The sequence below is a fragment of the Carassius auratus genome, chromosome 14 (assembly GCF_003368295.1).
Source record: "Carassius auratus strain Wakin chromosome 14, ASM336829v1, whole genome shotgun sequence".
In the NCBI taxonomy this organism is placed as follows: Eukaryota; Metazoa; Chordata; class Actinopteri; order Cypriniformes; family Cyprinidae; genus Carassius; species Carassius auratus.
Genome location: NC_039256.1, coordinates 27,790,207 through 27,807,243, shown reverse-complemented (window position 1 = coordinate 27,807,243; position 17,037 = coordinate 27,790,207). Strand labels below are relative to the sequence as shown.

Here is a 17,037-nt window from a genome sequence, read left to right as displayed (position 1 = left end):
TTGTTTACCACATATACAGTACTTTGCAGATTCAAATGGATCCTCTTTGGAAGCCTGTTTCTGTTATATGGAATAAAAAATATTTTTTTTTTACTATTTTACAGTTTGGACTTTTTCCTGCAATTCTGAGATGTTAACTCTTATTTATATATCCAATTCTGAGTTCATATCTAGCAATTTTAACTTTTCATTTAGCAAATTAAGAAATGTGAGAAAAACATCTGAATTGTTAGGATTTTTTTTTTAAAATCTTGTGGCAGAAACAAGCTTCCATACGAATCTGATCTAACATTTGCGCTCTAATATTTCAGCTTTCAACATGGATATTATCCTAAAAGAAACATAATATCATTTTATAAAATTAAGGAGAGCCAAGTTGTGCAAACATCTAACACTGGCCTCTTTAGTATCAGCATCAGGAAAGACACATGCACAGATTTCTCTGCTCGGTTACTTCGGTTTATTATAAAAAGCAACTTCTATAAAGTTCTAAGATCTTAAATAATTTGTTTAGAAAACTATAGTCCTATTCGAATAGAGCTATAGAAGTACTTTTGAAATTATTACTTGGAAGGACTTTTAACCATATAAGTTTTACTTTATACCAGCTAAAGCAATCATCAGAGATTGATTCAGTTTTTCAGACCTGAATGGAAAGGCACCACATGTTGTGATTATTCAGCTGTTTGGTTCACAGAGAACATAATTTAAATAAAGCACTATAGTGAAGAGACTCCCAGTGCCATTGTCCATCCCTTGGGGAAGTGATTATTAATGCATGATTAATTCTTTTAGAATAAATTATCACTTTAATACCAGGTGACCAGCGATCCATAACCAAATAAAAATATCATGCAGCCATCAAGCAGCTCTTTGAAATGATGATCACACATGAAAAAACAACAACTCCCTAACAGATGGTATGATAAAGCCTCTTGACAGTACACAGTTTCCTTCCCTGCCATTAGAACTCTCAAAACAACATCTTGATGCATCGTTAGAAAATATATTTGACTTCTGATGACCATAGATATTTGTTCATTTTGCTTATGTGCAGTTAGTCCTCAGAGTTCCATTAGAAATCAAAGGCCTCTCTACAACAAAGCTTCTGATCATGGCTGCTATCTTTTCTCTGTTTCCTTTGAGGTCGGAAAGAAATGAAGTACAAAAAAATGCACAAAATCGCCTTTTGATAAAACACAATGTATAGTGGAAATGGAGCATGCAATGAATTGAATGAATCACTGGTGAGTCACTGTCTGTGGGCATAAAAATACTAGCATACATTTTTTTGTGTGAAGTGGCAGATGCATAAATGGAAGCTCTTTACTTTGGTGAATTTAGGTGTTGCATACTATTGTTTGGAAAGAGTGTAGCAGAGAGTGCAGAGTACAGAGACAGATGGTGTTTCTTCATCATTATTTATTTTGCTCCTTCACCTTGGATGAAAGGCCTGAATGCATGGATTGTAACATGGGAACATAGTCATCCAAAGGCTTCCACTGGACTGACAGATAATCTTGTGCACGTTCCTGTCAACAGTGAAAGCGCAATCATCTGTAAGACATTATTCAACATCAGCTGTCATTTTATCATCATGCATTGTGTTACATGTCAAAGATGAAGTGAGAAATTCTGGATATTTCTTACACTGAATCACATTAGCCTAGTGAAATAATTCATAGTTAAAAACGAAACAGATTTAGCTATCATAAAATCATCGTGCAACAGTATTATTATCAATTAATTAATATACCTTCAATATACATTAATTGTGAAACAAATTGTAAATATTCAATTTCATATAAATATGTTAATTTCATGTTATATAATGATTCAGAAATACACAAGCTGATGTCAGAAATGTCTACTTTAGTATATCAGCTTCTGTATTGTTTGAAAATCTTCATGAGAGCCAGAACTTCAAAAGATAATATCATTTGTTCATTTAAACAAGAGTCTGAGACAGCTGGTGAGAATAGATGAGTCACCTACACGATTTATCTATAAAAAACAACAACAGCAAAACATCACCCAGAATTTAAGTCATCACCATGCCATACCACCATGTGGAAGCATTACATCATTCTCTTCTGATGAAAAATACATGAAAATGCATCATATCTAGCTCAGACCATGTCCTAAAAGAGAGAAAAAGATAAAAGACACAACTGACAGAACTTGTTCTCTGGGAGAGAGTTGGGAAGACTGTAGGAGAAACTCCCCCACTCTGTAAGGCCATGCACATGTAGCAATACTGTTTGTCACCGCATACTCACATTTCACAGCAATCTGATAACATCTTTAACAATATTTTATTAGAAATACTCCAGTTATTATATCACAACAGATTTGCTTTTCTTTCAGTGCTTTATCCTAGTCACTTATAAACAAGGATCAATCTTTCAGCCACAAATAAAACCACTACCCTAACAATCATTACCCAAACACAAAAGTAGTCAAGTCAGTTTAGACATGACAGCCCTGTGTATTAAAAAAACAGCACAATTACAAGTGTGATATCAAATGATAGACATTTTAGCCACAGTATCGCTAGTTACTTTGTATAGTTTTGCTCCACCAAACAGTTCCAAATAAAGAAACAGCAGAGACTTTTGAAAATCTAGCAATAGAAGTTGTATTTCATTCTAGCCTTTTTGAACAAATCGGTCAAGTAAATAATTCAATGACTCATTCACAATGACTTTGTTGTAGAGCTTATGTAGCCCTGCCTTCACTGTTTTCTGTGTTCCGTTTATATTTCCACAGCATGAAGGTAAGGTCGTTAGAATTTATGAATGAACTGCACATTCAAAAATCTTCCCGGTCTAATGATGTTGAACATGACATTCATTTTGTATATTACAATGTTCACTATAACGTTCGTTAACTCTCTTCACCAGCTAATTACTCTCTTACAAGCATGCTATAGAGAGGCATGCTGTATTTTTTATACAGAAAAAAAAAAACAGTTCAAAAGGAAAAAAAAAAAGTTCAAACACAAAATTCTAAAAATGGCTGCAAGTTTGTTTCTCTGATGCATAAGGTCTATATCAGAACTCTTGGACCACTGACCAATCAGATTTCATGTCCTTTTTTAACTGTTGTATGGACCTTAAAGTGCATACCATATAAGACATAATGTTAAGTACAGGTCTTTACTAGCCAAAACTTAGTATCTATAGCAAAATAAACCCAGACAGGTTAATCAGGCTGGTGATGCAAAATGCTACTTTCAATTCTGCAGCTAATTACATGGCTACTTAACAAATAAGTAAATTAATGAACATAAAATATTGATTTGAAGTGATTACGTTAGGGGAAAGAGACTGCAGAGACTGCTGAAAATATACTCACCCTCAAGCCATCCAAGAGGTAAATTAGTTGTTTCTTTCTCAGAACAGATTTGGAGAAATGCTACGTTATAACACTTGCTTGTCAATGGATCCTGTGGATTGAATGGGTGCCATTATACTGAGAGTCCAAACAGCTAATAAAAACATCACAATAATACACAATATGACTTCAGTCCATTAATTTGGTTAGTGAATACATGTGTGCTTGTAAGAAACAAATCCATCAAGACATTTTTAAATGAAAACTGTAAAATACGAATCCTCTATCCTCTGCACAGTGATACATGAAACCAAGTGTATGATAAAAAACCAATATAAAGTTCTGTGTTAATTAAAAATTATTTAAGTGCTGAATGCTACAACTGATCAATTAGAACAGTAGATCAGAGAGCCATAACCGACATTGTAGCGCAAGGCATTAAAACAATTATAAAAATCAACATAAGAATTCAACAAAACAAATTAATTGAGTTGAAAATGCTAATATATTTATCTGCAGTCCACATATTGTCCTAAAGCTGGTTTTTGTTTGCAGGCAAGTCTGCACAAATCATATATTATTACTAAGCTTGCAATACTTTCACTATAATAGAATAAAATATATCTCACTTCATTCAATTTCATTCACATTCCACTCCAATTATGTATATGTTTACTGTCATCTTAGTGCTGAGTAGATACAACCGAGGGAATGCATGGCTGAGCCCACAAATCCATCTCGATGCGGCATATCATCTCTGACTGAGCTCGTGCAGAGTTGTGCTCCATGCTAAATGGAACGAAGTCAGGCGAATATGATGGTCCATTAGGAGTGGTTCAGTTGGGCAGCGGGTCAGACTGTAGCAGGTGACAGGGTGATGAATAGCTTTCGGCAGGAGTCGGGTCGTATAGATAGCAGAGAGAGCAAGGCTGTGGAAATAGAGAAAACTGCAGGTTAAGCCCCAGTGCTGGCGTGATTGAGTCTCCAATTGGCACAGCAGCTGGGGCATTCACCACTGGACTCCACAAGTCAACAGCTGAATCCAGAGTTTCAAATGCACTGAACTATATTGTTATTCCTCAACAGGCTATGCATACCTTTTCCATTTTAACTTTTTTAAGTGATTATAATAGTACTTTTCCTTAGGTAGGGTGTATAATTCATGGCTCACTTGTTGAATATCATAGGCCAAGATGACCTAGAAGTCATCCAAAAGTTTATAAAGCTGAAACTCAAACCACATAAATCCACAGTGTAAAATAAAATATTTATCTTTTTTTTTTGTTTGTTTCATTTTATTTACTTATTTTAAGCAAACATCTTCAAGGAATAGTTTACCCCCAAATGATCCAAGAGCTCAATGAGTTTGTTTCTTTCTCAGAACAGATTTAGAGAAATTTAACATTAAACCACTTGCTCGTCAACGGATCCTCTGGAGTGAATGGGCGCCGTCAGAGTGTGAGTCCAAACAGCTAATGAAAACCTCACAATAATCCACTTCATGACTGCAGTCCGTCAATTTGTGAAGTGAAAAGTTGTGTGTTTGTAAGAAACAAATCAATCAAGACATTTTTCAATTCAAATCATAAAATACGAATCCTCTATCCATATTATTGCTTTCTCCAGTATATATTTCAAGCACCGTTTACCAGAGAAAGCAGACCAAAGCAGTTCTAAATGAATATATCAGTGGATTTTGATGTGAGAGAAAAACAGGAAATAGACATTTTCACTGGATAAATCAACATTATGGATTATGGACTCATATTGAAAGTTGAAAACACCTCGATGGATTTGTTTACAAGACAATTTAAGACATTAACTAATGGACTGGAGTTTCATGAATGACTTGTGGATCATTGTGATGTTTTATCAGCTGTTTGAACTCTCATTGTGACGGCACCCATTCACTGCAGAGGATCCATTGGTGAGCATGTGATGTAATGCTACATTTCTCCAAATCTTTTCAGATTAAGAACAAACTCATCTACTGTATGTTACTGTATTTTTTTTATTACATCTTAAAAAGATTTCTATTCAAAATTTTCACCATGTTTGAAAATGAGAAGTATACTTGTCATGGGAATAAAAGTAATTGTGTTAAAATAATGACAACATCACACGAACACTCACCACATGAACACTAATGAGGCTAGAGATGCTGAAAAAATACCTTCGAGTGCCTCTCACAGACTGATAATCATAAACAGACTCTCCTGTTGCCAGTAAAAGTGACATAAATCAACATCTGTGAATATAAAATCATATGCATCCACATGAATAATTAATGCCTGGCACATGGGACTAAATCAGAATCAGAAAACCAATGAAACAAAAAATACTTTAAGAATAAAATATATATATAATAAATCCTGTAATTTTTTTTTTTTTTGCATTGTTTAGCCAATTAAAAAAAAAAAAAATACAGTGTATTTTCTACACACAAGCATTGCAGAGATTCCCCTTTCTAAATATGTTGTCCAAGTGCATTGATTCATCTGCAATTCAATAAGATGAGTGATTCGTAGAGAGTGATTAGTAAGGAGTGTGCACACTAGAACATCGCTCAGTTGGCATGACAGCTGTGAGTGAAGAGCTGGCAGTCGAGGGGAATGTCTCGTGATGTGATTACTTAACAGATCCCCACTATTGCTTGTTAAATTGTGCATGACTAATAGACCTGTTCAAGGACGAATCTGTGTTGACATCTTTGATGGAGAACATGCTTCAGACCTGCAAGTTTAGGTTGATGGTTACCCATTTGCAAGCTGATCAGATCAGAGAGTTCATAAGAACGAAACTCCTAAAGAGAGGGAAGAGGATGCTGTTGGTCAAGACACTTCCAAGCTGTTTATGACTGAACCAGGGACTTAAATTAACCTCATCATTTTGACTCACTGGATCTGTTTGTCCTTTTATGTGCACAGATTTAATTTAATTTATAATGCCAGCTTTACCTTGTCACCTCAATCTGTTTCCTATTTAGGCGCTTATTAATCTATACTTAAAACCTGACTGCACTTTAAATCATTTTTGATTGATTACCTAAACACAAACACATATTTTGTAATTAAGCTTGAAAAGCTAATTTCGTGTTATACAATGATGTCCTTGTATTTGGAAGTAAGAACTCATAAATCATGCTATGTGTGAGGTTAATGTCTCATCAGAGTCATGTTCACAATGTAGATTTATTTTCTGGCCATCATACATCCAACAACTCACTGTTTTATGTATTATGTAAGTTTATTATGTAAGTTGAACAAATTAGAGAAGTAGTATTAGTGCTTACAGTGAATACAGAATGAAATAACTTGTGTCCATGATATCCAAAGTGTCCAAATTAAAGTTTTGTGAATGATCTCTGAAATAAAAGACACTCACAATCGGTGAGTTGAATGATGAATGAAAAGAAGATTTAAAATGACCTGAAAAGTCGGTTGGCTTGACAAATCTTACTCTGTATATCTATATATATATATATATATATATATATATATATATATATTAAATGTGTCCAATTTCATTTATAATCACAACTGAATTGAAAGGAAACCAGTTCTTTAACTTTGGATTCGCCCTACCCTGGAAAAAATCCCAGAAATATAATTCCAGGTACATTTGTGTTAAACACATTACACTGACTGACATTCTGTAAACAGGCAAGATGTTTAGGATCATTCTAATGGTGAATCATTCAGAAAGATACCTAAGGCCATACAAACTTTCCAATTCCTGGGTGGGTAGAAGAGAGACACCTTCCTTACCTAAGAGGCGGCAGCAATGGCAGCTGCAGTCAGCAAGATTAAATGATAGATTGACCACAAATCAATGGCAAACTGGTTCTTTTTAGACCCCTAGATAAATCTTCTCTAATCTGTGCTGTGCAGGTGTGCCACACATACCAGGCACCGAGTCCAACCAACCTCCCAAGAGTTCACAATAAATTAAATACTAGAAAGCCCAACAGCTATACTCGATTGCGGCTTGTATTAAAGCTCAGAATTAAAACCGTCTGGTCCATATCTCCACACATTGGGTGGGGGCTGTAGTTTGAAAGTTTCTGAAATAAGTGGCAGTGTATGATGCTTTTACTAGCGATATGAGAATCCCATTAATTAATCCCTGAGTGTGACTAATCTGAGGATGATTCATGCTGTCTAAATCAATGTCAACTAGATTTAAACATATAAAAAAATTAATGGTTTCTATCCATGCTAAAGTGTCTTAGTTTTTCAACTGAGCCAATGATCCAGTTTTTCTCTATTAAAGATAAGTGTACTCCATTGAATGCATCTTTCCTTTCCTATTGAATTTCTGAGCCATGATTCAGTCCATGATCGAGTCCTTTCATAACATCTATTTTTATATATATGCTGCTATTTTATATCTGCATCTGTATTGATTGCATATCTTAACTAATCTGAGTTTAAATCTTAAAGTATCACACTTATCTATAGATTATAATACATAATGATTTACTGTAATTGTACACTTTAAGGAGCTCAAACCCACAAACCCACAAGCATAGAAAAATGCTGAAAACATCCATCGTCACCCAGATTTAACACATCTTTTTCACCTCTGGTGACAAACAATTCAGTCTATTTATGACCACATATATTACAAAGCTCTGAAACAACAGGAAAAACAAAAAAGTTCAGAAGACAAGTTTGAAGACTCTTCATAGCAAAGTCAAAATTCTGCATCATCTAGTGTCACAGTTGCATCCACATTCAATTGTATGCGCAAGTAACAACATGCTAGAGATAAGATGAAACTGTATGATTTTAAAATCTTACTATTTAAAACAATTGATCACCCAAAAATAAAAATTTGCTGAAAGTGTATACTCACAGTCAGACCATCCAAGATTTCTCCATCATAATAGATTTATAGAAATTTACAATTTCATCATTTGCTCACAAATGGATCCTCTGCAGTGAAAAAAAGTAATCTATCCATGAAAAGTATGCACAGATTAAACACCATTCACAAGTTAACACAGTGCAAAACAGTTCTAAACAAAAATGGTGGTGAATTTTGATGTGAAACAAAAACAGGGGATAAACTTCTTCACTGGAGGAAGCATTATTATGGATTATGGACTGCTTATGGATTATGGGTTCAAAATTAAAATGCCTTGATAAATTTGTTGCTTACAAACATGCAATATTTCACTTCACAGATGTTAATTGATGGATTGGAGTCGCATAGATTATTGTGATGTTTTTAATCAGCCATTTAGACTCTCATTCAGATGGCACCCATTCACTCTAGAGGATCCATTGGTAAGTAAGTGATGTAATGCTAAACTTCTTCAAATCTGTTCTGCTGAAAAAATAAACAAATTTATATCTTGTATGGCCTGAGGGTAAATACATTTTCAGTAAGTTTAAATTTTTGTTAAACTTATCCCTTTAAGATTATGCTTCCAGGATCTGTGACCAGAGCTATAAGGGAGAAGAGAAAAGTCAGAGCTGTTCATCTGTTCGTCTTGGACTGTCACACATAAGATGGCAACAGTGCTATTTTCACCGGCCAAGATTCACACTTTCACTGGCTAAATAGCATTGCATCCTGCATTGTATTCTCACTGTAAAGTTCGAAAGATGTCTGGTATAGTATTAGTATAGAAATTTTGGATTTTTGGATTCAGAAAATGCTTCTGAACATTTTATGTGGACAGTGTATCTACAAACTGTTTTTCAATTACGTTAATTTCTACATAAAAGAAGAAAAATATTATCTAGTGTACAAAATGTAGGAAATGTTCAATTAAAAGAGTTGAAATTACTGCTAATGTCAAAGCTGTTTGAACTTTTTTTTCCCCTCTGCCTGAATTGGTAGGATTTGGTATCATTCAGCTATACTTCCATACTTCTTCATGCTCTTATAGTTATGAGATTCTTATGTAAATATATTGCACTGGATGTTTAATTACTGATGTCCGTACACAATCTTCCCACTGATTCATTTTATTTTATTTGCATCCTTATTGACTTCTCAAGTAATCCTGGTAAGGAAATAAAGACAATGATGCATTATGGGTTCTCCCTTGGCTCTGTGTTATGTGTTTATCTCTCCCTTTGTGTCTAACTTAGAAACACTGTACAGGGACAGATCATCGCCGGCATCATGAGAGGATATAGATTACACAGAGACGCTCAATAACACATATTGTCTCAAAACAGCAGAGTGTTTCTCTGAAGTCTCTCGCTGGAGATGTATGCAAATAACACGTTAGAGCGAGATGGAAAAGCAAAAGTGTTTTGCCCACAGGCTTATCCAATATATATCCTCCCACTCATGAACGATCAATGCGACACTTACAGCTTCCATGCTGTGTGTATCATCTTGTTGCGAAACAAGTGCCAATACAGTCAAAGTTGAAACTATGCCAGCTACAGGGTTTGTGTTCTGTCGTTTTTCATTAAGGAGAAAATCTGACAGTGAATTATTGAATGGATGTTAAAAACTACACCAGTCTGGGAAGGATAAACAAGTCTGTGAACATACTGAACAGTCCAACGAAGTGCTGAACTAACAGGTATGCAAGTTAAGTTTAGGTTTTGTTATTGCTAGATGTATCTAATGTTCTTTTAATACAGGAATTTACTGTAGCATTATGTTCTAATGAATGTAGAGGTGCGTTTTGGTATTTCTTGCTAAATAATTCTGAACACTGGATGATTCCCATAGGCAAGATGTGATGAAAAAGATGATGTGAAGTTATTAGGAGTGAGCAATATAGCCTTCCCCCCATTATATTTCCTTTGAGAACTACTCTACACACCATTGAAATGCTCCTTAATGGCATTAGAACTCCAATCTATTTCCCCAAACAGACAAAAACTGTTCAACAAATAAATTCACATGGCTTTATTTTACCAGTACTGATTTAAAGCACTGTATTTCAGTAGATACCTTGAACTGAAAATAAACTATGATTGCCATGCAAAATCTGTAACATTTGATCAAGCATAAAAGAATCATAAAAGTGGGAATATATGAAAAGTAAATGTAATTCTATGACAAAAATGTTTGCTAAAGCTACCAGCTTTATAAAACCAGCTAACATTGTATGGTGGACAGGCAGCCAAGGACACTTGCATAAATAAGCACTACAATCCTATTCAAGTCTTTATAGAAAAACTCTAACAATCACAACCACACAATTTCAGAAGACAAAAAAGACATCCATAAGAATTATTATAGGAATTAAAAAGACAAACAAATAATTTTTTTTTAATCATATAAGTCTGACTACAGCCATATATTACCCATCTAAACTTGGCAAAATAAAGTGAAGAAAATTATGAAATAATCAAATCCCACTTACTGTATTCACATATAGCCTAGCTAACATCATCTGTTTTAATGATCTCATGAAGTCCACTTATCAAATTATTGATTACTATCAACTACTTTACAAAACCCTTTAAAAGCATACAGTAATTTCAGTCATAAGATAATTATCCTGTTATTCACTTTAGAATACTGATCCAAATAATAAGTAATTCCTTCTGAAGAAATTGGTAATACTTGAGTCATTATAGTCGGTTACCATGATCTTAACTTTAGAATTAATAATAATAAATGATGCATTATTCATATTATTATGAACCTGTGTATAGAGTAGTTCTTATGGAGGTACAGTATGAAAAAGATTAGGTAATAGTGAACTACCAAATTCGACTGATCACTATTACTTACTAATTCATTAATCCGAGTTTCTTGTTAGATACTAGGCTAGTTAGCAGTGCTAATAATATTTCAGGCTGTGTTATTGTGTAATTATTCATTAATGATGGAACATTATTCTAAAGTGTTACCGAATTGTTATTTCAATCCTATCGACGTTTTACTTACATATTTGTCTATCATGTCTTTTGTAAATACAGATCATGAACAGTCCATACAACTAAGTTCTGACAGCGATGACGTCACAGAGGCTGATCCAGACAGACTGTCCTCGGAGGAGCGGTAAAGACCCAGCATCAGAGAGGCACAGAAACACGAGCGCTCTCCGCCTCATGTGGAGTTTACACGGCTGCTTCATTTCTGAGATATCTGTGTGTGGATTACTTCTTAATTTAGAAAAATATTCTTTTGCAGCGATGGTAAGTGAAAACTAAAGCCACTTTTGTCCTCAAAAACAGGTATAGTTACAAAACAGGTAGCCTAAAGTTAGTCGCATTTGCCTTTTTATTTTGTGTGTGTAACGTTACTGTAATTAATCTTCGGTCGCGATGAATGTCTGTACAAATCGCGATCTCTACATAAAGATGATCATAGCTGTATGAGACGTGTGCTTTTACATTACCAATGAGCTATTAAGAACAAACTTGAACTGATGAGTCTTTCCGTGCATGCACTTTATAAACTCTTGTACGCGAGCAAATCACCCGGATTAACTTTCAAATAAAATACAGTTAGCCTATTAAAATACCGGTTAAATACCAGTGCATTTCCCTTAATTTATCTAATAAAATATCTAGAAACTGCATCTAATCATTTTAAATAATATGAACGTATAACAGAATACAGGAGTCTCACCCATGGGGGTTCAATCCAATCAATCAGCCAAACAAATATATAAATAAATTAATTTAAATAGCCTATTGTTATTAATTATCTTACGCAGATTTAACGTAATTTTAGCTGAAATAAAACAAATATTGAAGAAAATTATACTTCTGCTTTTCTACTTCAAAATTTCCCATCAAATTTATTGTTACATTTCTTTGTAATTCTTTGTGAAATTTTACTTGCAATTTGTTGTTGTTTGTATGTTTAAAAAAATAATCCCTTAAATAGTAGGCTAAGTAAAAAATACCTGAATGACATAGTGCTGAGATTGTGAAGTGTGCAACCTGTACACTTTGCCATCTCACGAGGACATGTAATTAGGTGAAGTGGGAAAATAAAAATGGCAGAGAACAGTTTCCAGGCAGCTCAAGTGTTGGCACAATAGTAGCCACCAAAATCCTTAGTAACTTGTACTTCATGCACCGAAAGTATGACTTAGTGTTTGTTCTACATTATATATTTACTATATTAGCCATTTAATAATGATTTGATATTGTCTACTTTTTTAATGGAACAGTCAATTGAACTTTTTGATTATGTGTGTGTGTGTTAGTGTGTTTGAGAGTATCATATTTGATGATGTCAGGCTTTTTTTTGGCTCATATACATATAGGATATAGATATAGATTTAATTCTGATAGTTTGTAAAAATGCATTTAAATATCAGTTGTCAATCTGTATCTCCCAATAATTATTTAAAATTCTTAGTAAGATGGTATTTAAATGCTTAGCCTTATGATCAAAGTTCTGTAGTTTTATGGTGGGGGCAAAACATAATGCAATAAAGTACAATAATGATTAAATATAAATGTAACTCAAAGCCTGATGTATTTGATACTGACATTTGAACATGGTTTGTTTCAGTCTATTATGTGTTCATTGTGACATATAATTAACAAAAGAAAAGTTATTGTAATGTTTACATCATATAAAATCAGTAGATTTTATAGCAAAAAGACATGCAAATCACCTAAGGGGGACATTTTTAGTATTATACTAAAAGGCATTTTATTTGCTAAAAAAGTACATATTATCATATCAAATTTTAAGTAGCTGGCTTTATAGAGTAAAATAATTTGGCATGAGTGTTAAATTAGTTGAATTATTGTGATTTTTTTGTCATATTTACATTACTTTCTACCTGTCACTCTTGTACTCTTGTTTTTTTTTCAGTTGGCTCTGTAATCACCTGTCATAATGGGTAAATCCTGGACTAGATGTCTTTTAGTGCTGTTTATGTGGACTTGCTTAGGCGCCCAGCAAATGGAAGATGCATTGTCTTTTCAGTTTACTCATCCACTTTACAATGTAATGATATATGAAAATTCAGCCGCAAAAACCTTTGCTGAATGCCCCATAAAAATGGGTATTTTTATGACAAACCAGTCTTGGGACATCTGGTACATAATAGAATCCGGGGACCATGATAATTTATTTAAAGCTGAGAAGTATGTTTTGGGTAATTTTTGTTTCCTGCGAATAAGAACCAAAGGAGGGAATTCTGCCACACTCAATAGGGAAATAAAAGACCACTATATGCTGACTGTAAATGCTATTGAAAGATATACTGGTGCTGAAACTCAAACACAAGTTAAAGTGCAAGTTCTGGACACGAATGATCTCAGACCGCTTTTCTCACCGACTACATATAGTTTTTTTGTACCCGAAAACTCAGCCATCAGAACAAGCGTAGGCAGAGTTTTCGCCACAGACGCTGACACAGGCACTAATGGAGAGTACTATTTCAGCTTCAAAGAGTGGACTGACATGTTCTCCATTCATCCTACTAGCGGGGTTATAACTCTGACAGGCAAGCTGGATTACTCTGAGGTGGCTCTTTATGAGATTGATGTGTTGGCTGTGGACAGAGGTCTGAAGCTCTATGGGAGTAGCAGCAGCAGTAGCACAGCAAAGCTAAAGGTGCACGTGCTGCCGGCCAATGAACATGCACCTGTCATCACAGCTGTCCCCTTAACTCCATGGAATGCAACCAGTGATCCCACTTATGCGTATGTGACTGTGGAGGACGCCGATGAAGGGCACAATGGCGAGATTGCCTCTTTGAGCATCGTAGCTGGAGATCCACTCCAGCAGTTCAAGGCCTTCAGAACAAACCCTGGGAGCAAAGAATACAAAATCAAGGCCATCAAAGACGTGGAATGGGAGGGTTATAGATTTGGGTGCAATCTTACATTGCAGGCCAAAGATAGGGGGAATCCTCCAAAGTTTTCCTCAGCGATAGTTGTGAGAGTGAGATCGTCCAGCGAATACATAGAAACTCCTACATTTGAGAAGAGCGTCTACAGAGTTACTCTCAGTGAGTTTGCACCTCCTCACTCTCCTGTAGTCGTGGTCAAAACTGTACAGAAACATTCAAAGATTAACTACTTGTTACAATTTAAGATGCAACAACATGAGAATCCATTTGTCATTAATCCAAACACGGGTCTTATCACCACCGTGGCGCCCGTAAAAGCAGAAAGTGTCAGTCAATATGAATTTGATGTTGTTACGAGTGACAGACGAGCAGTGGCCAAGGTGGTCGTCAGTATAAGCGATGTGAACAACAATGCACCAGTGTTTCAAAAGTCTAATTATGAAGCCAGTATCGCTGAACACGTGCCTATTGGGACCAGTGTCTTGACAGTCAGTGCTACCGACAAAGACGACGGCGAAAATGGCTATGTCACCTACAGTATTGTCAATGTGAACAAACAGCCTTTTGTAGTGGATTATTTCACCGGTGTCATAAGCACCGCAGAGGATCTAGATTATGAGACGATGAAGAGAAAATTCTCCCTAAGGATTCGGGCGTCAGACTGGGGATCCCCTTTCCGCCGTGAGGCAGAGACTGTTGTTTCAATCACTCTCACCAACCTGAACGATAATAAGCCACACTTCGAGAATATAGATTGTGATGTTACTGTGCCAAGATCTCTAGGGGTCGGTGAACAAATAATAGTGGTGTCTGCCATCGACGCTGATGATCTTGGCATAGTGCAGTACAGAATTGACAGTGGTAATAACATGAATCTGTTCGAATTGGATTCCAGCTCAGGGGTGCTGACACTTAAAAAGTCGCTGAGCGATGGCAATGCAGCCAAACAGTCTTTCCACCGCCTGCAAATAACTGCCAGCGATGGAGAAATATCAAGTAACCCCATGTTCCTAAATCTAACAGTAGTTAGTGCTTTTAAACATGTCCGTTCCAAATGTGCAGAGACTGGCGTTCTGAGAACTTTAGCCGGGATGCTGCTTTTTGGCTCTAAACAACACAGTCAGAAAGAAGCAGAAGATGAATTCGCAGACATCCATTCTGTTAACCACCACACTCCACGGTTTATAGAGTCCACTCCAACTGTAATAGAAGTTAAAGAGGACCTTCCTGTAGGGACAAGCGTAGCACTCCTCAGAGCTGCCGATTCAGACTCAGGCTTCAATGGGAAATTGCTTTTTGTGATCTCAGGGGGAGATTTTGATAGTTGTTTCACGATAGAATCTGACACAGGGTGGCTTAAAGTTTTCCAGCCACTTGATCGAGAAACAACAGACGACTACACTCTCAACATCACCGTTTATGACCTTGGCTCACCGCAGAAATCCTCATCTCGCATGGTAAATGTTAACATTTTAGACGTAAATGACAACAGTCCAGAGTTCCTTCAGTTGGAGTATTCAGTGGATATAAGGGAAGACACTGCTATGGCGACAGACATCATTCAGCTTGAAGCGAAAGATAAAGATTTAGGGGTCAATGGAATGGTTAGATACTCGTTTCTTACCAAAACAGACAAATTCGTCATACATGAAGAAACAGGGATTGTGACTGTTATGGGTCCATTAGACAGAGAAGCCAATCCGTCATTTGTTTTGAAGGTGGCTGCTTTTGACGCTGCAATTGATGAGCCTAAAATGGTATCAACAGCATTATTATATATTAATTTGGAGGATGTGAATGACAATGCCCCTACATTTATACCCCAACAATACCATATCAGAGTCAGAGAAGACATTCCAGTGGGCACCTTAGTGCTCTGGCTTGAAACTCACGATCCTGACCTTGGCCTGTCTGGACAGGTGAGGTACAGTTTAACAGATGGGGAAGATGGAAGCTTTCAAGTGGATAAAATGACTGGAGCTGTTTACGTCTCTCAGACTCTTGATTTCGAAACAAGACAAGTATATAATCTGACAGCAAAGGCCAAAGACAGAGGCAAGCTGAAGCCTTTATCCTCATCCTGCTTCATTCATGTGGAGATTGAGGATGTCAATGAGAACTTGTACCGCCCGTCCTTCCCATTCTTTGTGGACTGGGGAGCTGTGAGTGAGGACGCCCCAGCTGGCACTTCTGTTCTGAAAGTTACAGCTCACGATGAGGACAGCGGCAGGGATGGAGAAGTTCGCTACTCCATACGAGGAGGTTCAGGCCTTGGTGTGTTCACCATTGATGAAGACAGTGGTAAGTTCATTTCTATTCTTGCGTTTTTAAAAATAAAAACAATGTCTTGTTCTGTGTTAAGCCTGGTTCATTAGGTGCAAGGATTCAAAACAAATAAGTCATCAGTAAGGATTAAGGAATCTACAAACCAAATCTAAAAAGTATTATGAGCAAACAATGGAGGCTTGTGAAAAAATACATACATACATATATATATATATATATATATATATATATATATATATATATATATATATATATATTTTATTTTTTAGAAAAAGAGTGTAAAAAGTGCATTATTTACTTATTTTGTATGGTATGTGGATTTTTTATTTTTCAGTATTAATATTAACCGATGACTGTTTGGACACTTTAAAGTATTGTGCTCTGCACTGTGAACATCTTTGCATCATAGTAAAATATAAAACCAAGTATCATTTATATGTTATAAATACTGTGTAACAATTTCAAGCAAAATATTTCGACAAAAAAACAAAGAAACAAATACACTTGTATTTTTTAAAAATTAACATTGTATTTTTTTCTAATTCAGACATTATGAACTGGCTTCGTATATCTATTAGAAAGTGTTGGGGATGCATTACAAATAAAGCAAGTTACATAATTAGAATACAGTACGTAACTAGTAAAGTAACACATTACTTTTAAAT

General features: G+C 35.5%; 1 protein-coding gene across 1 annotated transcript in view; it reads left to right on the top strand.

The window, feature by feature from the left end:
• The first annotated feature begins 13,107 nt into the window (after nucleotides 1-13,107).
• Nucleotides 13,108-17,037, top strand: part of fat1b (FAT atypical cadherin 1b) — a 33,316-nt gene continuing 29,386 nt past the window's right edge. Inside the window, exon 1 of the mRNA XM_026281015.1 lies at nucleotides 13,108-16,387. Within this exon, the coding sequence (XP_026136800.1) occupies nucleotides 13,126-16,387 (3,262 nt within the window). The 5' untranslated portion in view covers nucleotides 13,108-13,125. The remainder of the gene's footprint in view (nucleotides 16,388-17,037) is intronic.